Source organism: Felis catus, chromosome B2 (assembly GCF_018350175.1).
Source record: "Felis catus isolate Fca126 chromosome B2, F.catus_Fca126_mat1.0, whole genome shotgun sequence".
In the NCBI taxonomy this organism is placed as follows: domain Eukaryota; kingdom Metazoa; phylum Chordata; class Mammalia; order Carnivora; family Felidae; genus Felis; species Felis catus.
The window spans coordinates 144,573,112-144,600,235 of NC_058372.1; the positions used below are offsets into that span (position 1 = coordinate 144,573,112).

At 41.3% G+C, this 27,124-nt stretch overlaps 1 protein-coding gene across 4 annotated transcripts in view; it reads right to left on the reverse strand.

Moving 5' to 3' along the window:
• Window positions 1–27,124, reverse strand: part of PRKN (parkin RBR E3 ubiquitin protein ligase) — a 1,341,418-nt gene that overhangs the window by 180,728 nt on the left and 1,133,566 nt on the right. For all 4 annotated transcript variants that reach the window (XM_019831462.3, XM_045058626.1, XM_045058625.1 and 1 more), the window contains 2 exons: window positions 23,548–23,609; window positions 10,204–10,353 (listed from right to left, as the gene is read on the reverse strand). In XM_019831462.3, coding sequence (XP_019687021.3) covers window positions 10,204–10,353; window positions 23,548–23,609 — 212 coding nt within the window. The remainder of the gene's footprint in view (window positions 1–10,203; window positions 10,354–23,547; window positions 23,610–27,124) is intronic.

The following is a 27,124-nucleotide window of genomic DNA, read 5'->3' on the forward strand; positions in this document are numbered from 1 at the left end:
ACTTTCTCTATACAAAGGCAACCACTGTTAACAGTTCCTTTAATTCTTTCCAGAAAATATTTTATATACTTAAGAGTCTTAATCTTCTGTTTGTGCTCTTTTTACTTAATTCTATATATTAACAATTGTTCCATATCAACACACAGGTTGACCTTATTCTTTTAAACAGGATATTGTATTTTACTGTATAGATATGCCAAAAATATACTTAACCACTATGATATTCCTGAAAATTTGATTGTTTCCACATTTTTATCTATCACAAAACAGTGCTACAAAAAATATCCTCCACAAATATCTTGATAACATCTCTATGATTATGTCCATAACTTCTATTTCTAGTAGGATCATATTACTGTTTAGACCTATAGGAGCAGGGGTTAGGATTTTGCAACCCAAGTTAGGACAGAGAACACTGATCTGCAGGGATGATTCTGTGATAGGGCTGACACACAGTAGGCATTAATGTAGGCAAACTAATTTTATTTTATTTGAGGCAAACTAATTTTAAGCACTGGAATTAAAAGCCTGGATCTAGATATAGCTTAAGTGGACACCTGTCAGGTCTTTGGGGATAACGTGAATAATCAGCTATTGTTGAACTTACTGCCAAACTTACACTGGAGATGAATAAAGTATTAGTGCTATACGTGGGACTTAGGAACCCATAGGGCGACCAAGTCCCTTTGGGGTTTCATACCAAGTGCACGTAGGTATGATGCACAGGGCTGGGCCTCACAGACAGGGGGTGAACATTTAATGTTAAATCCAATCCTGGGGGGACAAGGCATTTTTGATGAATTAAGAGAATGATGGCAACTTAAAAGGACCCTAAGACTTCTTATCACTCATGAGTAATATACTGATTACTTACATAAAGTCAGAGAGCCTGCCTGGCTTTTGATCCGGGGAGATAAAAGGACTATTCCAGCTGAATACATTTGAAAATAGAATTGGAGGAACAAAGTGTGGTACATCCATGTGACGGAATATGATTCATCTGTGTAAAGCAGCGAACTCTGATACATGCTATAGCATGGATAAGCCATGAAAAATTCATGCTAAGTGAAATTAGCCAGACAGAAAAGGACTCTGATTCCACTTATTGTGAAATATCTAGACTAGGCAAATTCATAGAGACAGAAAACAGATTGGAGATTACCAGGGACTGGGGGGGATGGGGAGTTGGTTACTGCAGAAGGGGTACAGAGTTTCTGTTTGGGGTGATGAAAAAGTTTGGAAATAATCAGAGCAGATGGTTACACAACATTACGACTGTACCTAATGCCACTGCTCTGTATGCTTACAAATGGTTATAAATGGCAAATTTTATGTTACATATATTTGAGCACAATAGAAATTAGTGTAAAAAAGGCAAAATAAAAGAGCAAAGAAAACCGTTTTAATGATCATAACCTCATAATCCGGAGTATGAATATCACCGTGAAAGATGAGACCCAGAAAGTATAATGAAGCAACGGGAATGAATAACATCAGATCCTTGAGGCCACTCTCTAAAGGCAGCGGGACGGGAAATCAAGAAGCCCCGGTGCACAGGAAGGAACGATGGCGGCCAGGCCCTAGATAAATCTGTAGGAGGAACCCGCTCCTGCAGGGGCTGCCTCCCGGAGAGCCGTAAAGAGGGAAGAGCTGGAGGCAAGTACGAAAGAAGACCTGATGGGTCTCTGGGAAGCTTCTGCCACCAGATGATAGAAGCCTGAGAAATGAGGGACGGGGCCGTGGGACATTAATTAGTATAACGACATACAGCATAGCTCTCTGTCCCCGAGATCTACCAGCGGCCTCTGGGAAGAGAGGCCCACCCTTCGGGATACCAGGTAGGGGAACTCCAGCCGGCCACCCTGCGAGAGCGCCCCCAGCAGGGCGTTCACGGCTGTGCGTGACCCACGTAGCACAGGGTTGTGATTGCCCTCGCATTGTGCTGCCGCCGTTCCGGACGGTGCGGAAAACCAGAAAACCCCAAACCCCACAATCCCGTATCATTATCATACTGTCCTATGCTCTTAATGCTTTATGAGATTGACATAATAGTAACATCAGCTATGTTGATGAAACTATTGTATTCACCAAAATATCATTTATTCTATGGAATTTAAAGATCTTCATGTTCACCGAAGAGGAATCATCTGAAAAAAACTAATCACCCACAATCATAACATTTCATCCTCTCTTCTCCATGGATCTTACGCCCATAGGACTATGTATCAATGGATGCTTAAGAAAATAAAAAGGTTTCACTATAAAAATATGCAGTGTCAAAAATACACCCACAACAATATGGTGTACAATTTCATTCTTTAAAAAAGCATACTTTGTTAGTTCTCTACAAAGAGGAAAATGTTGTAGGTGTAAAGTTCCTAGCCTTTGGTCCCACTAGCTCATTGTGACTGTGGTATGCTTGCTGTTGGGCATTGTCCATTGAAAAAATTGAAGCAAATGCTTTCCTTCCCAAGTTGTTCCGTGAAACACCCATCCTATAAAATGCACCACACAAAAGGCAGTTCTTGCTGTAAAGAGTTTAGGAAATGCTGCTTGTGGTATTCTATTTGTTCAGGCAAAAATGCGTGTTTGCATACTGAAAGCTTTAAGGCAGCGGGGGCGGAGGGACACCTCTATTTAACTTAGCTTAACACTAAGTTTCCAAGCTCTGTGATAATGGACCTCTGCCAAGCCTCTCTGCCTCTACTCCAACTTTCCTCCCAGTAACATCCTCTGGAACCTATGCTGAATGAACCTCCCTTTGGAAAATGAGGCTGTACATTTTTGTTCTTAGGAAATGACTTTAATTTCTGGAAAGATTTTTCTTCTTAACCAGATGGAAGAGGTCGAAGCGTTTGTATCTGAGACACAGGAAACTCTTTTTGGGTGATATTCTAGTCTTTCTCTAGACTCATGCTGTCTGATAGGACTTTCTGTGCTGATGAAGATATCATCCTGTATCTGCATTGTCTAGTCCGGTGGTAGGAAGCCACATGTGGCCGTGGAAGCATTGGAAATGTGTCTATTGTGAGTAGGAAACAAATTTTAAATTTTTTTAAATTTTAATTTAAATAGCCGTGTTTGGCTAGTGGCTACCATACTGCACAGCAGAGCCCTAAACTGAAGTGAGAGCAGAATCAAAAGAAACTCAGAGAAACTATGTTATCTTCAGCAGAAGTCTGTTTTCTAGAGTGTTCTGAGCTCTCTGGCAGCTTGTAGAGCTAAAGAAGAAATCAATTTGCCACAAAATTGATTTCCTAACATTATTCAAAGAGATGGAGCTTACCATTTTAAAAGAGTATCATTATTTCGGACTTCCCTTTATTTTAACAACAACAACAACAACAAAAATAGCTAAAGACACGTGGAATGGTCACTGGTCTGAGTTGGGTTAGAAAATACGTCTTTCTATTTCAAACCACAGAACACTTTCTAGGAACATTTGCCAATTGATAAATGTTTTCCAGAGGAATGGTATGCAGCACTTGTTTGTACATTTGTGAACGATTCCTTTAATTAAAATAAATATTCTCCAAAGCTTTCTATCTTTGCACTTCAAGCTGTCTCTCACACAGAAAGTCTAGCGAGACTTGTTTCCAATCTGCAAATGAGCCAATCTTAGAGTTTAAATTAGATTTTGGACACATGTCAAATAAACATAGAATGCAGATTTTTTGACATTTCATAACATTAGCTTAAAAAATACTTTTATTTATATATCAAAGAATATATATGAAAGATTAAAAGGTTATATAAAAGAATAACGTGTCCACAAGTTATGATTCTACTCTTTATGTGTTGCAGAGGCCGGGTGGTCAAGGCAAGTGAGGTGTGTGATTGCAGCTGGAGCTTTGTGCTTACAAACTCCCATCGAGGCACATTGGAAAATACTTATCCCTTTTGGTGCCTCCTTGGAAGCATCACAGTATAAACCACATGTATTTGGAGTCTAGATTTTACTCTCTAGTCTTCCTTTTAAAAAGGGAGAATTCAATATAGGTTTCAAAATACTTCACAAAATTTAATTAAATGTTATATTTTTATAAAATTAAACTATCCTTGAAGAATAGGAAAAGTAACCATTTTGTTTCCCCTTGTATTATTAGATATCGTCCGTCTGCTTGCTTTTTATTTAAGAGCTCCATATATTGAACAAAAAGCCTCCCCACCTATTTATTACTTTACGTTTTTAACTCAATAATCCGATCTTTGAGTGAAAGACTAGGTATCCGCATTTGTCTTCATTGGCTCCTTTCCTATGTAAAATGAAGCTTGGACTCTGATTTAACTACAATCTTCAACAATACAATAATGTTATTGTTATAAGCAGTTTGAAATCACCATTTTCGACAAAAGTTTCTTTGCACGTGGTAGGTCGTACTCCATAGTTGTGCAGATCTAGACTTGGGTTTGATGCAGCCTCTCTATCTTGGAGACCCTCTTCAAGAAAAATGCAAGAAGATAACCTTGGTAAAATCAAGGGGTCTGTGCGAGTGTGGAGACCACGGTGAACGCTTCATTAGCGCCTTGATAAATCTGCCTCGGAGCAACATGTACTCTCCAGTAAATTAAAGAGTGACTATAGGGTGCCTTAGAAAGTCTATCTGATTTCCTTAACAAATGGTCAGTAGTATGATTTTTTTTTAAAGCTGTTTTTTTTTCAGTTGTCATTTCATCCTCGAATTTCTAATTTAAAAGAGAAAGTTCTTCATCTAACTCCTATTATCCCAGATGAGAAATGATCTCTCAGTCATATAATATCCCCAAACAATACCAAACAAGATAATGATGTTTTATTTATAGAAAACTCACAAGGTTTGATTGCCTTAGCTTTCTGTATTCCCAGGTCAGCGAGTATTAATGTATTCCATATTTTGTTGCTGTTTTCCAGTATTAAACATGTCAACATTTTACATTGGAGTCATAAAAGTTAGCGAGACAGTTCTGATGAATAGAAATAAGGCCGGAGTAAAGAATAATGCGTAACATGAATTCCTTAGGAAATCAATTAATATTTTTATAAGCAGCAGTAAAAATATGATCAAGAGTTAGCAGAGAGTGAGGTCAGGCTATTTGATCCCCAAATATATTCTTTGTTGAGTTCCATCTATCAACGTAAAAATATTCTGTGCTGTGGGAAAACCAAAATCTCAGTGCACCCAAGACTAAAACATTTTATGTATCAGAACGTACAAAATTCTAATTTGGCTGTGTAGCCTTTGACAGGGTACAAAACTGTAATGCTTGCAGCGCTTCCGGGCTCCTAATTGACTTTTTCTGGATCCCTGAGCTTAGTACATTTTGTTCTGAATTATGTATTATGTGTGCAAGTAAACCACTGTATATTTTATACTTTTTGATGAGGTTCTTGTTGAGGCAAGGGAAGCAATTCTAATATTGGGGAAAATTGTGATTAATATTTGAAAATAAAAGTGATAGTGTATTCATATTACTTCTACATTATTAAGATTCATCCATCCATCCAATGAATGTTGAACTCCACATACATGGATTTACTGAAGACCATAATATCAAGACTAAGAATGGGAATATAAAGGCATGAAACAAGGGTAACACTTCAACTTAAATTCTGGGACACGGGACTAAAGCTCAGATAATTCTTTATAATGGTAATAAATTTGCTGGAACCATCACACATCTGTCAGACCTTTCTGAGATGGACTGACATTATCATTTAAATAGAAATCCTTGCCTTCATTTACTAGCTAATGTATACTGCTCTCCAGGTAGCAGACAAGTCTAGTGATATAGTGGAGCAAAGGATCAAGTAATCTGATTTTCCAATGGGCATTACTATATATTTGAATAATACAGTCATAAATACTAACCTAAGTACCTATTTTAAGAAGCCAAAGACAGGCACAATACTGAAGTATATGTGGAATCTATATACAACAGTAATCATGGGTGTATGAAGGACCATCTGGGCATGTAGTGGTGAGCCGACTGACTGGAAGACTGGATCCATCCAACCCTGGAGTACAACACATGGAGATGTGTCTCAGCTCTGAAAATGGGTGTCCATAAGCACAACACAAAGTGTCTCTAAGGCCTAATTTTTAAAGTCTGTTAATGACAGGGAATTTGACTCTCAATCTTTTTACTCATGAGATATTTTTTGTAGTATCAAGCATTTCTTGGATACCCAGATAATAAAAACCTGTTGGTAGTTGAGAAAAAATTAAGCACAGATAGACTCACAGATATCTTACATTAAACCTGTAAACTACAGCCTGAGAACCACTGAGGTTAATGATATTTAGAGAGTCTTCATGTCCAAGACTCTATGATTCTTCCATAGCTTTCCTGGAACACTGTGCAGGATGAGGTACCCACTACTCCCTGAGGCAGCCCATTTTGTTGTTAGTTGTCCATGGTGTTAGGGCAAATGCTAAGCAGTGACTCTTCTTCCTCTAACCTCTACTTACTGGGCCCTGTTCTGCCTCTGAACAACATGAACTAACCATGATTTCTACCACACAACAGCTTTCCATTACCACCCTGAAATCCAGAAAAGATTGGCAGCTTATGTACAAATCATAGCAGAACTGCATACATCAGAGAAAGGGGAAGAGAAAGAAGGAAAAAAGTGAAGCCAGAAAACGAACTTCAAAATCTGCTACTAATGGTCCACTTATATGCTATACCTGGAACACAAATGTGGCTCCGTGTTTTTGACCAGTTACCTTTCAGAGGAACACCTTATTAGTTGCACCATATACAAGGTCTTCAAGAACAACTTTAAGTTGTCCTTGTGCTCCTGCTGCAGCGGTCAGCCTAGAATAGCCACCATGTTTCCTCATAGAAAAGTGCATTGGGATGTCCTGAACCACAGGTATCAAATTTTCTGTATAAAGACTACAATGTGAACGACATTTTGCCAAAGTACTGTGTAGGAAAAGCAATTCTTTGAAGGGCTAAAAGAGTGAGGTCTAGGTACTTAATTCCCTGCTGTAGATATGGCTTGATCTGGCTCGATTCTGGAATATTTGGAGGAGAGCAGCAAATGTTTGGATATCTAGTCTTTTAAGCAAGGTGTTGATAAATATTGATTAAACTTTTGATTAAATATTAAATAAATATACATTGTATGCCAGGTATTGTTCTAAACACTTTACACATGATCTCATTTCATTGTCATAACAGTCTTATATGGGGTTGCTATAATACAGCCTGTTTTAGAGATGAGGAAACTGAAGTGCAGAAATATTAAGACCAGAAGTAGTTGGTGGAGACAGGGTTTGAACTAAGGCCTCCAACCCAATCTCCTTTTTAACCACTACAGAATCCCCAAAAGCATGTTGGCTGGGTTAACATCCTTTCATGAAAGTCAAGAGTTTGAAGGAAAAGGGTAATGATGAGGTCAATTTATCTTCTCTACGTTGAGAAGTCAAAGCAATGGGAATTGATGTAAGCCTCAGCAGGAATATGGGGATTGGGGCAAAAAGGGAGAGAAAGGAAAACATCAAGTTGGGTGCATACTTTAGAAAATCATTTCTTTGTTCTTTTTCCAAATTCTTCAAATTGCAAACTGTGGGTTCAGAATATGTTCATGAATTCTTTGATACTCTTTTCTTTACGACAGTGCCTAACTGCCTTCCCTTTCAGGGTGGGCTGGATCTTACACATCAGTTCTAATGAATGAAATAAAGTCATGGGGTACAACCTTGGAGATCAGGTCACACAGGCACTGTGGTTTCTCTTCACTCTCTTGGATAATTTGCTCCAGGTAAGTTATCTGCCACTGTTGTGGACAAATAGCCTAAGAAGAGGGCTGGGTGGTGGGGAATTGTGGCCTTCTGCCAGTAGCCAGTGAGGAACTGAGGTTGTTTTCAGTCTGTTATCATGTGAATGAACCATTTTGGAAGTGGATCTTCCAGCCCCAGTCAAGCCTTCAGATAACTACAACCCAGCTTGACTACAGCCTCATGAGAGACCCTGAGCCAGAACCACCCAGCTAAGCTACTTATGGACTCCTGACCATCAGCGACTGTGAGATAATAAATGTTTATTAATTAAACATCTAGAATTTGAGGTTATTTGTTATGCAGTAATAGATAAGTAATCTATAAACTGACAAGCACACTTTCAAAAACAACAAAACAGAACAAATAAAAATAAAATAAAACTCATCACCTATAATTTCGAAAGGACAAAGAAATATTCTGAAGATAGCTATCCTCATTTCGGTAAGGTTTGCCCCCAAACTCTTTAATCCAAAGATATTAAAGCAATTAAATTCACTCCCAAAGTAATTTTCCATGATTTGGAGCTTAAATGTATGTTATTTACTTACAGTGTGACATGGTATGCAAAAAGGAAGCTATAGCTGTTCAATATTTAAAATTACATAAAACTTTTGAAGTCCTTTTTTTTTTATGTTTATTTATTTATTTTGAGAGACAGTGTGTGTGTTAGCAGGGCCTTGAGGGGTGGAGAGAGAGGGAGAGAGAGAATCCCAAGCAAGCTTAATGCTGTCACCACAGAGCCTGACATGGGGCTCCATCTTACGAACTGTGAGACTGTGATCCGAGCCAAAATCAAGAGTCAGACACTCAACCAGCTGAGCCATCCAGGCACCCCAAACTTTCAAAGTTCTTTAAAGCAAATGAATAACTGAATGCAGAAGATGGGCCAAAGAAACTCTTTTCCCCATAAAAAATGTTAAGATCTTAACATCCAGCTTTAAAGAATGGAACAACGGTAGGCAATGAGCAGGCAGAAACATACAATTTAGATATTGGTGAAAAACTTTTATAAATTATTTTAAAAGAAAACATTCACTAGCATTCTGATCCCAGAATTTGGCAGCTTGCTCAGGCCACACACAATCGGCGCAGATTACACAGTAAATGATGATGATCGGGGCTGCAAAGTGTAGTTTGACTTTTATAATTTCTAAAAGTAGCAAACATGACTTGTGTTTCCATCCCAATGTGATCATGACTATTAATCCAGAGCCATTTTTTTCTGAGTAGGTATCATGGTATCTCACTGGTTTTCAATGTCCACTTTCTCTACATTATGGCTCAGCTCAGGGCTTTGCAACCCACTGCATGACAGATAGCTTTACTAAGGACAACAGATACCACCTTATGCATAGGTGACTTACAGCTCTCAGCCAAAAATTAGGCCCGGGCAATATACCTCTGCCATCAACACTCCTTCCAGAAAGCTCCTCATGAAGTTGCAATTTTAAAAGAAATGTTTTCCCATCAAAATTCAATAGCATTTTATAAGCACATATACCTTCTTCCTTTTCTGGCCTGCATGAAATTTAATATCAGGATTATTATCCATTTGTCATCTCAACCTATAATTTAGCAAGCCTTTTTGTGTTTGAGTTATGCTCCCCTCACACCTTCACTGTCAGCTTGCAGCCATAGATTCATTCAAGAAGCCATCTGGGTCATATTGGTTGACCTCTTAGAACAAACATTTTCCGTGTTTCTTATTCTGCTTCCCTAAGAGGCACCATTAGTTTTGCTCATCTCTATTTAAAATGATTTTTATGACACAATAAAATTTCAAGTTTTCCATATTAATCTTCATTTTATTTCTTGAAATACTTAGGCAAACAATTTTGTTAAGACATCACTGATGGGAAATCCTCTTTCCCCTTTACTCTGCCTACTTAAAGTAAACTCTGAAAAAATAATAAATATTTTCTCTGAATCAGCTGAGCACCAGAGAGAGAGTTTAAAATCTGGTCTAGTAATTCACAATGCCTTACAGAAAACACTGTGATAAACGATTAAAGCAAAAAATCTGAATAGGACATCAATGAAGGTCTATGTTCATATTTGGGATCCTACGTAAGAATTTAAAAATCTCATTTCTTTTTTTTTAAGTTACTCATTTTGAGAGTGAAAGAGAGAGAGAGAGAGAGAGAGAGAGGGAGAAAGCATCTCAAGCAGGCTCTACACTGTCAGCACAGGGGGCTCCAGCTCACGGAACCATGAGATCACGACCTGAGCTGAAACCAAGAGTCAGATGCTTAACCAACTGAGCGGCCCAGGTACCCCTAAAAATCTATTTTCTTATACATCAGTTCAAGGACATCTGAGTACAAAGGGAAAAATGAAAGTAAAACAAATAGATAATCTTTGCCAATTTGCCAAAAAAAAAAAAAAAAAAAAAAAGAACACAAAATCAACACCCAAAGGTGTAGGTGGTACTTACCCCGCAGCCCAGACCGTTTCCCCCTTCACAAGTGACCTTCCTCCTGCCTGGCTCGGGAAGCAGCCCTGCTCCACAGCCAGGGTGAGGGCACAGCACGCCCCCCATCTGGAGCACACACTCTTCAGCGCCATATTGCTGATACCGGTTGTACTGTAAAACACAACATGGGTTTTTCAAAGTGATAATATGAAGATGTGCTGTTTTAGCCAAAATGTTAACCGCTGGTGGTGTGTGGGTTTTCTTGTTAATCTGTTTTGGTAAAAAAAAAAAAAAATGGGGGGGGTGGATAAGGTATGATCCAACACAATGAAAGGCTTTCCAATTGCAATTAGCAAAATGGATAACTTTGTATTTCTAGAAATTGGTCCTAAATATTTCCCCCCAAAGTTTGGATTTAAAAAAAATTTTTTTTGATGTTATTATTTATTTTTGAGACAGAGAGAGACAGAGCATGAGCAGGGGAGGGGCAGAGAGAGAGCGAGACACAGAATCGGAAGCAGGCTCCAGGCTCTGAGTTGTTGGCACAGAGCCTGATGCGGGGCTCAAACTCACGAGCTGTGAGATCATGACCTGAGCTGAAGTCGGACGCCCAACTGACTGAGCCACCCAGGTGCCCCAGTTTGGATTTTTAATATTACTAGCATCACCTCCATTTAACAGTCTTATTTCAGGAATTTTAGGAAACATATCTATATTTTAAGTTATGGACACATAATGCATCATTATCAGTCTTATCAAGTGGTATATTTTCATGCCTCTATTCAGGTGTCTATGAGTTTTTGGGAAACCATTTTGAAAATAGGTCCTGATATTCTGCCCTGTGCTAATTGTGGGCAGCTCACAGGATATCTGAGCACATCTGAGGAATACTGAGCACATTCAGCTTGATGAAGAAGATTCATGTTTTCCTCTCATCATTGTTCTCTTTCTTAAAGTATGGTTTCTTTTATCCCTGACTTCATCATGCCCTTGCATGGCTCGACCCCCTCCTTGGTTTCCCCAGCCCGCAGAATAAAACTACATAGTGCAGGTTCCAAGGCCATCCTATTGCAGCATTGTTATTGTTCTCCTGGTGTTATTTGATCATATTCTCTTCTAAACTCAGATCGAGTCAAGTGGATTTGCTTGACTGTTAATTAATTTATGCAACCTTCATTGACAGCTTACTATGGTCAGACTGTGGGTGCTGGGGATACTGCAGGGGACAAAATAGACACCTGTGCTCTCATCCACATGCGGATAATGATAAACACTGAAACGTTATATTTCAGTGGGAAGGAGAATAAAAAACAGGGAAGAGGCAGATTTTGGGTAAGATGGGGACTACAGTTTTCAAGGGGTGATTAAGAGATAGGGGATGCCTTATAAAGAAGATACATGGGGGCGCCTGGGTGGCTCAGTCGGTTAAGCGGCCGACTTCGGCTCAGGTCATGATCTCGCGGTCTTTGAGTTCGAGCCCCGCGTCGGGCTCTGTGCTGACAGCTCAGAGCCTGGAGCATGTTTCAGATTCTGTGTCTCCCTCTCTCTGACCCTCCCCCGTTCATGCTCTGTCTCTCTCTGTCTCAAAAATAAATAAACGTTAAAAAAAAAAAAGAAGATACATGTGGGCAAACATCGAAGGGAGATTAGAAAAGCAAACCATGTGGCTACCTGTGGGAATGGGCTTTCTGGCCAAGGACAGAGCATTACCAAGATACAGAAGCCAGAATGTGCTCGGTGCTGTGAGATACAGCAGAGGCCAGTGTGGCTGAGTGAGACGGGACAGGAAATGGCAGAAAACATAGTCAGAGAGCTCTTGGGAATCTGGGCTCTGTGGGTCCCTGAAGGCCAGCAGAAGAGTCTGGCTGCCTTTCTGACAGAAACAGGAACCATGGAACTTTGGAGCTGTGGGGTGACATAATATGACTAATCTTCTAAAGATAGCCATCTGGCTGAGGTGTTCAGAATAGACTCTTGGGGGCAAGGAGAGAAGGAGGAAGCAGAGGGGCAGGCGGAGGTTTTCAGCAATCCACATGGAGGATGGTGGTGGCTCAAACCTGCAAGCTAGTGGTGGAGGTGGGGATCACCTGGATATATGGTGCAGGTAAAAATGGCAAAATTTTTAGGCAGATTGGATACATGGTGTGAGAAAAAAAAGAGTCAAACCTGAACATAATGTTTTTGTCTGAGAAGACAGAAGGACACACACACACACACACACACACACACACACACACACACACAGAGACAGAGACAGACTCAGAGAATGAATAACCGAGATGGAAAGACTTTAGAAGGACAGTGTGTGCATGTGTGTGTCTATATGTGTGTGAGTGCCTCTGTGTGTGTGTGTGTGTGTGTGTGTGTGTGTGTGTGTGTGTAGGTTGGGAGTTGAGAAAAGGAGTCATTATTTCTATTGTATTTATCTTCAGTTTAATAAACTGCTATGCAGCTAAGTAAGATGTTGAGTAGCTAACAATGTATGAGTTTGGAGTTTAGGAGAAAGAAGTGGGTTGTAGATACAAAATTTGAAATCATATGTGCATGGAGGCTGGGAGGAAAAGGGTTAGCACCAGGCCTCCCATGCATTGTCTCATTTTTCTGGCCCCAGGAAAGAAAGAAAGATGACTTGGTCAAATCCTCTTGTAAACACGCTAATGATACATCCATACAATGGCATTTGCTAGAAAAGATTCTTAACTGTGGAATACATTAAGCAGGAAATGCTTAAGTGATGAATGATTCCTTGAATGATGAGTGATGGGATAGCTTATATAATTGAGAGATTGCACATTAATGATCATTCCAGGTACTTCTCAGAGACCTCATTCATTAAGTCTTGCCTGTAGTACACCCTGACACACTGAGAAACGACCCAGGGAGCTCTGCTAAATGACGCAGACTTCTCTGTGGTTTGTGGGCACCTCATTTTTTCCCGCCTTTGAAGCCATTAGGAGAGTGTGACACAAGGTTACATCTAGGATTCCTGAGTGTCTGATTTGACAGCCTGACTCTGTGTTATCTCCATAGCCATGAGACTAGCTGAGACCATCTAACCTTTGTAGGGAAGATGAGAAGGAGCCAGCAAAGGGCACTGAGAAGCAGCAGCCTATGAGGCAGGTGGGAAATGAAAAGGATGTGGGTGTCCTGGGAGCCAAGGGAAGAAAATACTTGAGTGAGGGTGTCATGATAAATTGTCTCAAAACCTGCCCAGAAGGAAATTACTGGAAACTGGCTGGAGCTGGAAATACAGATGTCATTGGGGTCTTGGCAAGAGCCATTTCAGTGGAGTCATGGAGCCAAAAATCTTAGTGGAGTCAAATGGAGTCAGGACAGAATTGGAGGAGAGGCATTCCAAGAGGCAAGAATGGGTTCTTTTCCCCGTAGGAGTTTGGCTGAAAAGGAGAAAAGAAACATTGGATAGCAGCTGAAGGGGACAGAGGGATTGTAAAGGATTTTCTGAAAATGAAGAAATAATATATTTATATGCTGAAGGGAGGGGGTGGGAAGAGAGGAGAGAGTGGATGATGTCAGCTGGGAAACGAGCTATGTCCTAAGGAGGTGGCACACAACATCCTCTCATGGAACTGCGAATGATTTCAGTAAATATTTATCGGAACCCTCTGAGGTGCTCAGCTCAGTACTGTACCACTAGACCTTTCAACTTTTATGCCTTGGCCTCGCCAAAATGGGTACAAAGTTTTAGTTTTATAAGATGCATGAGTTCTGGAAATCTAATGTACAAAACGATAGTACAGTGAATAATACTGTATTGTATACTTGAAATTTACTAAGAAGGTAGGTGTTTCAGAACAACAGGGCTTTGACTTACCATTTTCTATTTGACATTTGTATTTGCTTCTTCTACACTGGTTTTTAAGAACACAGAGGATGGTAGAATAAAACACTATCCCACAATAGCTCAATGGCCTTATCTCACACACATACAAGGATATAGAATAATAGTACCAATACTATCACTATGAATACGATTACTAAAAACCTCAAATATTTTCACATGCTCTACCGTTTCTTTTGCCAAATTAAAAAATTTTTTTTTTGTTTTTTGAGAGAAAGCACGAGCAGGGGAGGGGCAGAGAGAGAGGGAGAGAGAGAATCCCAAACAGGCTCTGAGCTGTCAGCCTAGGGCCCAACCTGGGGCTTGATCTCATAAACCATGAGATCGTGACCTTAGCCAAAACCAAGAGTCTGATGCTTAACCAACTGAACCACCCAGGAGCCCCATTGCCAAATTTTTATAATAATACTGTATCTACTTTGTTGGAGTATACACCCGTTCCATACTATGCTTTGTTTCTCTTACTTTTCATGTTATCTTAAGTGTAAACACACACACATGTACACACAAACACACAAACACACGTAATGTTCCCCACAAGTTCTTACGTTGATATCTTTCCAGTAATTTTGGTTGTTAGAAGCTTGTTCTCTAGTAAATTCCTTGGAAGGAGTGCATAGGAAAAATATTCATTGAGGACTTGCATATCCATGACAGTTTATTTGGGATCTTTATTCTTAAAAATGAATTTGGCTGGATATCAAGTCCTAGGCTCACATTTTTTCCCCCTTGACCATCTTCACTGTCTTACTCCATGTTCTTCTGGTGTAAGGTGTTATGGACAAGCCTGATGACAATTTAATTTTTTTCCCCTTTATACATTCAATTGATAATCTTTTCGCCTAGATGCCCAAAGGAATTCTCTTTCTTCAGAATATGGTAGTTTTGTTAGAATATATCTTGATGCTGGTCATTTTTTGATCGATTTTTTTGATTCAAGGAAGCTGTATTGCATTTGATTTTCAGTTATTTGCTCTATTTTCTTGCTTCGACGTGTTTCTTACAGGATTTCTAGTATATGTATATTGGATCTTCCTTACCTTCTAAATCTGTCGAATTTGATGTCTGGAATCCTTTATCTCACTTTACTTTCAGTTTTTAGAAGTTTCTTCCTTTTCACTTCCTCTTTTAAGACACTATCTGTTACTTATTTTTATTTGTATAATTTCTTAATAACATGGTTCTTTTTGAAATAGTTACTTTAGCTTCCACCGGACTGACGTGCTTTTATTGTCTCTCAGGACATCATTCTGTTCTTCATTCTCTGTAACCTCTTAAAAATTTTATGGGATTGAACCTTGCTTCTTTCTGCTGCACAGTTTTACATGAAATCAGTCCTCCTGACACTTTAGAAACAAGTAGGATCCAGAATAGCTCTTCGTGCCTCTGGAGTTTCCTCTTCCGATTTTGGGGGTTTGGGGATAAACGCATGGGGGCTCACCTTCTGTGACCTCCCAACTTTGTTGCCCTACTTTTAACTGGATTTCCTCTTTCCTTGTCCCCTTTTCTGTGCCAAGCACATTTCTGCTCAGTGGGAGGCCTGGTCTCAAAAGCGATTTTTGGCTGGTTAAGTTTTGAGTTCAGGGGACACAGTCTCTTGTCCCTCCAGACTTGACTGTGGGCCTTTGCACTTCCCCTCATCCTTTTGTGTATTTGTATCTCCTGAATTGGCTATAGTATCTTTAAAAAAATTTTTTTATGTTTATTTATTTTGGAGAGAGAGACAGACAGAGTACAAGCAGGGGAGGGTCAGAGAGAGAGGGAGACACAGCATCTGAAGCAGTCTCCAGGCCCTGAGCTGTCAGCACAGAGCCTAAAGTGGGGTTTGAACCCACGAACCACGAGATCATGACCTGAGCTGAAGTTGGACGCTCAACCGACTGAACCACCCATGCACCCCTGCTATAGTATCTTGTCCATAGTTGGTAAACAACAAATTGCTATAGGATGAGTTAATGAAATATAACTCCAGTGAGCATCAATCAATTAAATAATTCTAATAAAATAATCAAAGGCAATGGAAATTAATATCAGTGATGTGGGATGGCTTTTCTATTTTAAATAAATGGCTCTCAAGCAATTGGCTGTTTTCTGATTTGATGACAGATTACCTATATATTTAATTTAGCTAAGTGATTTTACTACTAGGATGATAGCTTTTATCTAGGAAGAAGTTAACCTATGGACAAAGTCCAATAATGCTTTAGTATTCTTGCTGATGGCATTTGTAGTGGTTCCAAATACTGATGAAATGTAAAATTATGCTCCTCTTTACACTCATTAGCTAAGGAATATAAAAAAATGACTTTATTATAGTCATTCTACTTATGATACACTCAAGAGAATTTGAGCATACAATTTCTTTCCTCACGGAAGACAAATATTTTAACTTATATACCTGGTCATTTCTGATAATTAAAAAGTACACACATCTGAAATGAAACCTATGCCCACTGAGTGCACTGCCTTTTTTTTTTTTATTACATTGTGAACTTTGTAAGAACAAACATTCGACCTAGAGACAGTAATGAGTTAGTATTTATAGAAAGTTTCGTATCCTAAGGAAAGAATTTAGACGTAATTACACGTGTGTCATTAAAGACACTTATTCGGTTCCCTTCAAGATATGGCCCACATTTCCATAGATTCCTCTCAACTACTAAACTGGCATAAAAATGACAATTCATTGAAAGAAACCTACTATATGTTTACTGGAGCCTTGTAACAAACTAGCAGGGAGTAGAGCAGAATATTTACATGTGTCTGAGCGCAAAATACACACAACAGTGGCAAAGTGATAAATTGGTGAACATGAAGAAATGCTGATTCGATAGTACTTGCATAATCTGCAAGGGATTGTTTTCCTCATCAATAATGGGTAGCGTTTTACAAACAGGACTGAAGGAACATGATTAATTTGCAACATGGACTAGGCCTGTGTGGAATCTATTGTCAGGTGGGTGCAAAAGTAGCAAATTCCCTTAAAAAAAATCACTTCTTTAGCGTTTGTCTTTGGAATCAGAGAGTGAGTGTGTGTGTGTGTGTGTGTGCGCGCGCCTGTGTTTGTGTAGACAGTTTCATACTTACCTGCTGAGTAATGCTGTTTAAGCTGTTATTAAAACTAGTTTGCAAATTTATACATAGACTTTCATAAAATGGATAATCCACAGACAGGTAACTAAGATAATTTAAAGCGACAACATAGTATTCGCCAACATTTTGGAAAATAAGTATTAACAAAGCATACTACTTTGCCCCCAAGAGAAAAAAAAAATTAAAAATTTCTCTGAAAATGCATTCTGTTAGTGTGACCTATCAGGTAAAGATCTCAACTCATTGGTATGGTTTATATTTTATTTATTCCAGGAGTAAATTATTCAGTCTTTACGTGTATGTTCATGGATTCTCGTAAAATGGAAAATATCCATTTTTAAAGCACAACGTTCATAGAAGTTTCAATAAACTCCCATTTTAGGAATCTAAATAACGAATCATGAGAGAGTATAATCAAATGGGGTTGTATTTTGGTGGTCTGTAGGTAGTTAGAAGAGTTGAGTTGGGTAGAATATTGTTCTATAATGAAGCAAGGGTCACAGGTTCAAATCCCATATGGGCAAGTTAGCTTCCCCTTTCTTGCCAGCCATTGGCTGCCTGCTAAATACTGGTGGTCACTCGAGGGGTCAGGCTGGGAAGGGTCTGCACCTGACTACCCTGAACCCCTGGAAAACCACCCAAAAGGTGGTAGGAAGACAGACACCTCTCCATGGTGATATTTGATTTGCATGCTTTCATAAGAAAGCAAAAAGGAACCTAAAATCTAAAACCGCGGCAAATGTGAACAACAGGAATAGCAGGTAAAACTGGGAAATGTTCTGTCAAAATGAGTCACAGCTTGTCAGCAATGTGGGAGCTGCATGGCAGCCTTTCAATTTCAAATCCCCTGAGCACGGAGGAGGTGGGTTTTTGTTCCTCCGTGGAATTTTCCAGAGTATCCTTTTGGGGGCACTCAGGTACAGCTACAAAACTACCCCTCCGCAGGCAGGGACCCGTCTTGCTTTCCCTCCCTAAATTCTGGCTTCTGTTAGGTCTTAACCACGAGCACCAGGGGAATCCCTCCCTGGGGCCTCTCGTAACCCCCCGTGGAGGAGAGGAATCCCCATCAGAAACACCATTCACTGAACTACGACTCTGTCCCAGGTGCCGGTGCTGACAGACACTTCGTCTATGAAGTTCATTCTCTGCCCACTCTGGGAACTGGAACACGAGACCACTGAGTCACAAAGAAGTTCGGTCCCTTGCTGACCTTCACCCAGGCACAAAACCCCCAATCCCACATCAGAACTCAGGGCTGTGGCTCTAAACACCACCCTTTCCCCAAAACCAAGCTGCTTCCATTTTCTTTTTCCCTTTTTATTAATAATAATTTTTTTCAGCTCACTCTCCCACAGTCATCTTTTGGAAAATAATGAAAAACAGCTTATTATAGAATTTCCTTTTTGGGTAACAAATCTAAAATAACTTTATAGAGAAACACACATTCATGATTAATCCATTTCTCCTTGCTCTGCAGACGATGGCCTATTTTCTGTATGTATTAGAATTAAAACACACACACACACAGAAAACAAACACTCATCAAATCCTCAGTAACCTTAATCTTATTTTTCCTCATTTGCAGGTAGTTAGCCCCGGGAGAGCTGGTGACAGCCTCTGTGGGTGTGCCCGCCACAATGCTCTTTGTATTTTCTGTTCTGTTGCTAATGTTTTCTTCATCCCTGGACTCCTGTCATGGGTTGATGAAATAAATTGGCTACAGAAAGGGCCGGACCTTGATCACTGCATAGAGAAACCATCAGAAATCATCAGAATGGCTGAAATCAGATGTAAGGAGGAAACAGATCAAACAACACCTAAAATATAATTGAAGCGATAGATTATGTCCTGGATTGCAATTTATGAGTTTTTTTTCTTAAAGTTTTTATTTATTTTTTGAAAGTTCTCTCTATGCTGCATGTGAGGCTCAAACTCACGACCCCAAGATCAAGAGTCACATGCTCTACTGACTGAGCCAGGCTGGCAGCCCTGAAGCTTTTTTTTTTTTTTCAGATGTTTTTGATGACACAATGTCAAAAAATATTTCGACTTCCGGTGGCTGTGGAATCTTCTGGAAAGGAGGTCAAGACCATTGCTTTCTTTGTCCCTTGTCCTTGCTGTGGCCATGACAGTGCTCCTCGGAAGGCAAGGCTATGAAGGTGGGTAACCTGCGAACCGTTTTCCTCACAGGGGTTTCTACAGTGGGTGTGACCCCCAGAGACTTCCGAAGGCTTTGCAAACAGGACTGCTAAGCATGTGCTGTTGATCAGGCAGGCAGCAGAGGGCAGTGGGGCCCATGGACACATGTTATTTACCCTTTGCTACAGTCCCTGAGAAATGGTTTACGAGTGGTACTACTGTTGGCCTCCAAGCTCAAGCACCCCACCCTCAGAGGAAGGGGGTTCGTCTCTGACCTCCTTGAGAGGTACTTGGTGCTCATCTCCTGCACCCTCATCCTCCCTGCCTCTCCCTGGGCTCTCATTTCCTCTAACATACTTCCAAATGGAGCTCCGTAGGGTTCACGTGGTCCCTTGTCTTTTATCTCCCTTTGGCAATTGAGGGACTGAAATGATGTGTCCGAGGGCACTTGTAACACACACTAATATAACATTTCATTTCATCAAGTAATGAAAGTTGCCTCAAGCACCCAGAGAGAGCCGGAATGTTTTGCCAGCTCTGGGCTAGAACGCCCACCCCAAGGGCAGGAGCAGGGGGGCTGCTCTGCTTTTTCTCTGGAGACTCAGCCATACCTGCCCCGAGGCCACTAGCTTTTGTCATGTATCATCAGGATAGAAATGTCCTGACTGATGCACGGGTTTATATCAGTCCCCAAAGCAGTCCCTGGCTCCCTTGTCAGCTTTCTAGTCTGACCCCCCACCCACATGTGGCTCTGTACACCCCTTTTCTCTACCCCATCTTTCAGTGGCCCCAACTCCCGCCCCTATGCTGGGGAAGCCAGGGCCAGGCAGAGTAACTGCCCTGTGACTTCAATCTACTCCCAGTGTTTCTCTCACATTCTTTCTTCACTGAAACTGGCTCATGCCCTAGGACGCCACTTCCCTGACAGCTCCCTCAAATGTTCTCTGCACACTTTGTACCACCAAGCATTACGCTGTTATGTTCTAAGTAGAACAGTTTTATTCTCTCCTGAAACCCTCCAGCTTTGAATTTCAAGCCATGAATCTCCGTTGGGTGTTCTTTCTCCATCTACAGCCAGCTCCTGAGCCCCACCTCCCTCACCCTCTCTATCTCTCTGCTCCCTCTACCCCCATTTCTTGAAGATCCAGTTCATGACTCATCAGAGTTCTTTCCAAGTCTGCTCTGGTGATAATTCTGGAGGATCTCAGTGTCCACACGGGCCACACCTTCCAGTGCCCTGGCTTCCCGAGTCTGTGACCACAACTTCTCTAGTCAACTTGTTCTCTATCCTAACTCAGCCACCAGCCCTTCTGGCCCTCCCTGGCCCCACCACAGCTGTTCCCTGCATGCCTCCACAATCTCAACGTTGGCTGCACGCCTCAGCCAACACCTACTTTTCCAGCTAAACCCTTCAAACTCTAAAACTCAAACTTCCAACTCAACCTACAAAAATTATTTGGACCCACTGGGACCTGGAACCAATGGGTCCAACCACCTTTCCTGTCCCTGTCTTTTCATATCCCACCTCTCTGCTCTCCTAGCTGAAAACCAAACTCTGAGTTAAACCCAACTCTGCACTTACTGGAGTTGTGTCTACACAGTTGAATGTGACAGAAGGACACCAGGCTGATGGATCTCACTCCAAACTCATTTCTTTCTCAAGTTTATTCACTTCCTACCCTGCTAAATGACATTGTCATTACCCTTTCCTCTCCCTGGAAATCTCTCCCCCCATCTCCACTCTCAGCTGACAACTTTGCTTCTTATTTCCCTGAGATAAGAGAAGCATAAATGACAACCACCTTCCATATTCTGCCATCATGCCCACTGCCAGCTGAGCTGCCTGTAATCTTGTCTCAGGCTGAGCCTACACTCAGTTGTTGTGAGCCAGGACATTGTTCCCGACAGTCTCTCCTCTCCCCTGCATCTCCAACTTCCCACTCCTCTACAGAGTCATTCCCACCAGCGAATAAACATTATCTTGCTTCCACATTCCTCCACCCCCAGCTACCTCATTTCTTTGCTTTCCTTTATACCTAAATTCCTCAAGAAAGAAGTTACCTAGGGGTGCCTGGGTGGCTCAGTCGGTTAAGCATCCGACTTCGGCTCAGGTCATGATCTCACAGTTTGTGGGTTCGAGCCCCACGTCAGGCTCTGTGCCGACAGCTCAGAGCCTGGAGCCTGTTTCGGATTCTGTGTCTCCCTCTCTCTCTGCCCCTCCCCTGTTCACGCTCTGTCTCTGTCTCAAGAATAAATAAACATTAAAAAAAAAAAAAAGAAGGTACCTATATTTGCTCTCTCCCATTCTTCTTCCCATCTCACATGAACACAATTCAAGCAGGCTTTCACCCCCACCCTCCCCTGGTCAAGGTCACCAATGAATTCTGTGTTCATTTCTCACCCCTCATCCTGCTTGGTCAGCACAGGGCACGGGTAATCAGCCCTCCTCCTAGAAATGCCTCCTGCCTTTGGCTTCCGGTTCACACTCTCCTGGATTTCTTCCTGCCTCACTCCAACCACACCTTGCATTTTGTGATGCTTTTTACATTATGCGTTTACATATACATTCAGGTCTCCACTCACAAATCACTTGCTCAGTGAGGTTCTTCCTGACCACCTTATATAAAATTTCACCTCTTCCCCCAGCTACCACAACCCTCTTTTTGGCTTTATTTTTCTCCATGGCTATAAAAAGCACCTAGCACAATATATACTGAACATGTTTGTGTGTATATAACTTAGCAGTTTTCCCCTGATAGGTATTTCTTTTTCATTTCTTTATCCCTATAACTAAAAATGGTATACAGCACCTGAGTAGGTGCTCAGTAAGCACCTGCTGAATGAAAGCAAAGAAGGAAGGAAAAGTGTTTTTTTTTTCAGGAAATAAAGATCAATATTGCTGTAATGCACTATGTCTCCGTGTTGCACAACTAATCAGAATAATATTGATTTTGATTATGGCTTGATTAAATTTCTAGGAGAATACAAAGTGGCCTGACTTTTATGCAGATCTAAGGAGATGATTGCAGTTGGCTTCTTTCCCTGCTAATCACCAATGACTCTAACACAAATATGGAAATAATTTGCAAATATTGGTACAAGTTAGAAGAGAAAGCTCCATTATCTGGGCAGAAATGTCAGGGTAACAATCAGTAATTCTTACTTCAAGAAATCTCACAGGAAAACGGCTGTGAGATTCATGTGTTTCATAAATAGATATGTCTGAGGGAGCCAGTTGACAACTCTTACCTGCAATGGAGGATAACTGATATTCCTTATATTTGAATGAACACTTATGCCCGCTGAATTCTGGAATTTGCAGTCTTTAAATAATGAAGGAAGCATGCTGAAACCTATTAACTCAGGGAGTTGGAAATAATTCCAGTTTTTTTTATCCTCCCCCAATTAATCCCTTTCTGCTTTTAATTTAGTATTGGACACGGTGGGGTCCAAACTTGCAACATACACGTACCAAAGAAAAACACACAAACCAAAAACTTATCAACGACACTGAGCAGCCCCATCTCCCTTTGCAGGTTTTCCCGTTCAGACTTGGCAAAGACGACCCTTGGGAGTAAACCACCATGTTGTCAACTACTTGGTGTAAGTGTTTCAAAAATAACTTGACATCAAGATTTAACATAATACCATGGAAACTAATTCTATGTAAAGACCAAGAAATTTGTTTTGACGTGGTCAAAGGTACGTGTGTGCGCGCGCGTGTGTAATTTAGCACCTTGAATTATTTACTTAGCACATCTGTTTAAAATCTGACATCTCGCTGAGCACCACACTACTCAAATCATCTACTTTTGATGGGCCATCCTTTGTGTATAAGTCACACGTTCACATCCATAGAGAAAGTGGCTGTGGTGAAATATGGATAATGTGCACCGAGTGCAAAAGTCTGGCGAGGACAGCTTGCACACTTGCCCGCTGCCATCATGTCAGGACTGTCTGTGACAACTGGGCTCTTAGGCATAATATATCTGGGCACTTACTCGTTTGCCTATCTGCCGCTACGTCGGGCCTGCTTACTGCTGGCGTCCTGAGACGAAATGCTCTGGCAGATGTACCAATTAATAACCTGTCAGATCTGATGGATAGAAGAGGAAAAGAGTGTCCTCACACATATCTGCGGCGTGGCTTCCTTCCCCATTTTAGGGCGCCAAGGGTCAGGAGACACACTCTACCTCCCTGGAGAGCACCCAAACTGTCTCATTAGTGTCTGTCTTTCACGACACCCTGGCACCGCCTTTGAGAGGCTGACTCACCTGCTCTTCTCCAAGGATCCTGAAGTGATGGAGCTCTTTAATCAAGGAGTTGGGGCAGCCAGCTGTTGGAGAAAAGAATTAATCGTAAACATGTTTTTCCCATTCTGGGCGGTAATGTGCTCTCACGTGCTGTTATGACTATGAGCCGCAGTGTTGTTGGGGAAGACGCAAACACCTACCTGCAAAACATGTTCTCACCACCAACAAAAAAGCCATACCTCCAAGGGAGCTATGGCTGCTGCCTGGTCCCCCACTGTGACACTGGGAAGGGGCCACAGGTGAGCCCAGCCAGGTCTTTTCTCCCTCCTGATTGTGACCTGGGCTTTGTGGAGTTTTAGGCCACCATAACACTTCTACCCAGGACATTACTTGTCCCTGTTATACAGCCAGGATTCTGTGGGGCCAGAGTGGGAGAGTTGGTGAGTATAGGTGCATTTCACTTGGATGTCATGTCTCACTTCCTCAACTCTGAAGACTGGGCTCTGCACACGGACAGTTAAGAATGAAGACAGGGTCGCCAGATATCATATCTTCATGGGATTTGGCTGTAGTGTAGAACCTTGTCTGGTTCTTCCAGGAGGCTCTGTCAAGACCATTAGGATTCTTGGGGCACCTGGGGGGCTCAGTTGGTTAAGCACCCAACTCTTGATTTCAGCTTGGGTCGAGGTCTTGTGGTTTGTGAGTTTGAGCCCCACACCAACCCCCCACATTGGGTTCCGCACGGACAGTGTGGAGCCTGCTTGGGATTCTCTCCCTGCCCCTCCCATGTGCTCTCTCTCTCTCAAAACAAATGGATAAACTTAAAAAAAAAAAAACAAAGAAAAAAGACCATAAGGATCCTGTTTCTCAGTTTGGAAAGGGGCTTTTATGGAAAGGACCTGGGAAGCGAGCCAGGAAAGCCTGGTTGCCGTCACCTTCCCCCCTACCCAGTCAACAAGAGCCTATTCAGGCTTTCACATTTTCTTTCTTCAGTTGTAAAGAGAAATAGATAAATACATTATATATATGCATGCCAGCACATGCTTAGTTACCATTTAAAATATGTTCCATCCCTGTCCTTTTAATAGGATAATTTTACATATTACTTTGTAGTCCTTTATAATATTCGCTCTACTAACAAAAATGGACACAAAAGCCTCTTTCTTAGATACAATCCCTGGATCACATAATCTGTTGAAGTTTCTGCTAAGGAGTTGTGTTGTCTGCAAAATGTAGCAAAGCAATCACTGTGCTGTTTTTCCATGTTATTCTGCATTGTGCTGTACAAACGATGGACAGTACTGAGGATGTCTGTCTGGGTGGGAGGCAGGCTGAGGAAGGAGGGAGCTGTCGTATTCATGGGGGAGGGGAGAAGGAGTTATCCTTTGCAAGAGATTAGATTTGTGCTTTATTCTAGAAGGCAGGATGAACACAAACAGGCACAAATTACAGCAATAGATTTTGATTCAATGTAAAGAAATTTCTAACTGAAGACTGGAATATATTGCTTTATAAGCTAGGAACTGCAGCTTTTCAGACACAGACTAAATGACAATTTCTGCAGGATATTTTAGAGACGAATTTGACTGTGTCAGCTCCAACTCTGAAATTCGGTGGTCATGTAAAACGTTGAAACACGGTTTTAGTTTTTGATATTGTATTTGATCCAGTCTTTGATATTATAACAGAAAGTGGTTTATAAATGTTTACTCAAGTAGGACAAAAGAATTTTAAAAATATAAACAAAATGTATAACAGACGAAGTCACCACCTGACTATAGGCCAAGGAAAGAAAAGAAAATCCTGAGGTGAACGTTTTGGTGGAAAAATGTAGTATGTTAATTGCCTCAGGCATGCCCAGTACTATAAAGAAGAGAAAGTAGATCCTTGACATTAGAAACTGTACTTGAACTGTGTTTGTCCAACGGGACACCACAGACATGCAGCCTGAAGGTTCTTTCTGAGATGTTGTTCATGTCAGAGTTGCTACTCTGATAATTATCTGGACAATTAGTAAAAGTTACGCTGGATCATTTGGCCGCAGTTCAACCCAAAAACCGTGGTGGGGGGCTCCTGGGTGGCTCAGTTGGTTAAGTGTCTGACTCTTGAATTCGGCTCAGGTCATGATCCCAGGGTCGTGGGATCAAGCCCCTCCCTGTGCTTTGTGCTGAGTGTGGAGCCTGCTTGGGATTCTCTCTCTCTTCCCATTCCCTCCCACTTGAGTACTCTCCCTCTAAAAATAGAATAGAATAGAATAGAATAGAATAGAATAGAATAGAATAGAATAGAATAGAATAGAATAAAATAAACTTTCTGAAAACAAAACAACAACAAAAAACTCCCCCACAAAAACCACAGTGGAAGTTTAGTCTCATGTCAGTTCTTTTACACCATCTTGGGAACAAGTGCTTCTGTGAAACTAAGGAGAGAACAGAGTTCCAGGGATGCATTCCCCACACATGGGGGTCCCAGGGTCTGGCACCAAGGGTAGGAGGCTCATATGAAGGAGGCAGTAGGGGCACAGGGTTGTAGGGGTTGTAGGCATGCTCTGATCAGGCGAGGCTGGCCAACCGTCCAGGACCTCGTTTGCATCCCAAGAATAACTTCGTTTCAGCAAATGCTAGCACCCGCCATACCAAATTCATAGAGTTAACTGGAATACTTTTTCGGTTTTGTGATTTTATTTATATTTAATTTATAAGTGTTCATTTGGGCTTTCCACTTGTATAAGCATAAAACATTTATGTCTAAATTTATTTCTAGACATATTTAAGAGAGATTATTTTATGAAATAATCACATTTAACCTTAGAAGTTTTAGAGGACCTTTTTTTTTTTTTTTTTCCTAAAGTCATCCTTTACATCCCTCCCATTTGAGAAAAACTGATTTGACTTATTTTAATGCCAGGTAAAATAAGAAACAGAATTTAAAATTAGCCTGTCTTCAAGATTTGTATTCTAACATTCTCCTAAGATGTAACTACAAGGATTGATGTCAATGAGTGTTCCAATATAAACATCTTTCACAGAAGACTAGATAATTACCCGGAACACCTGGTAGGTGGAATAAAATACAATAAACAAGGACAGTCCCAGCATTAGTTAGAAGGGAAGACTTGGGAGGAGTCAAGATACTTGAGAGACCATGAAGGCGCATCTGTAATGGTGGTCACCACAGGAACACCGGTGTGGGAAACGGTCAGACTCAAACTTAGTGTGAAGGTGAGTTGGAAAGTCACAGAACTGGAAACACAAGATACACACGAAGAATTCAGTGGTGTAAGGAGGAGGGGTGGAGGTGCGGGAGGAAGAAAGAGCCTGGCAAAGAAAGACCCCATGGCGTGCTGCTAATGGTGGTGAGGGACTCCTGCTTTTTCCAGATTCCTCACACAGGGCCTCCACACGCACATGGCCATGGGTCATCTTCTGAAGCCTCAGCTGTCTACTTGGACCGGTCAAATCCTCACCGTGGCCAGCATCCTCTGCTTTCAGGCCCCGGATGGACAATCTTCTCTTGAGATAGCAGATCAAAGGGTCCCATTACGATGTGCATGTGGGACTCATGCCACCCTCCCACGTGCCCTGCAGGCTGGTGCTGC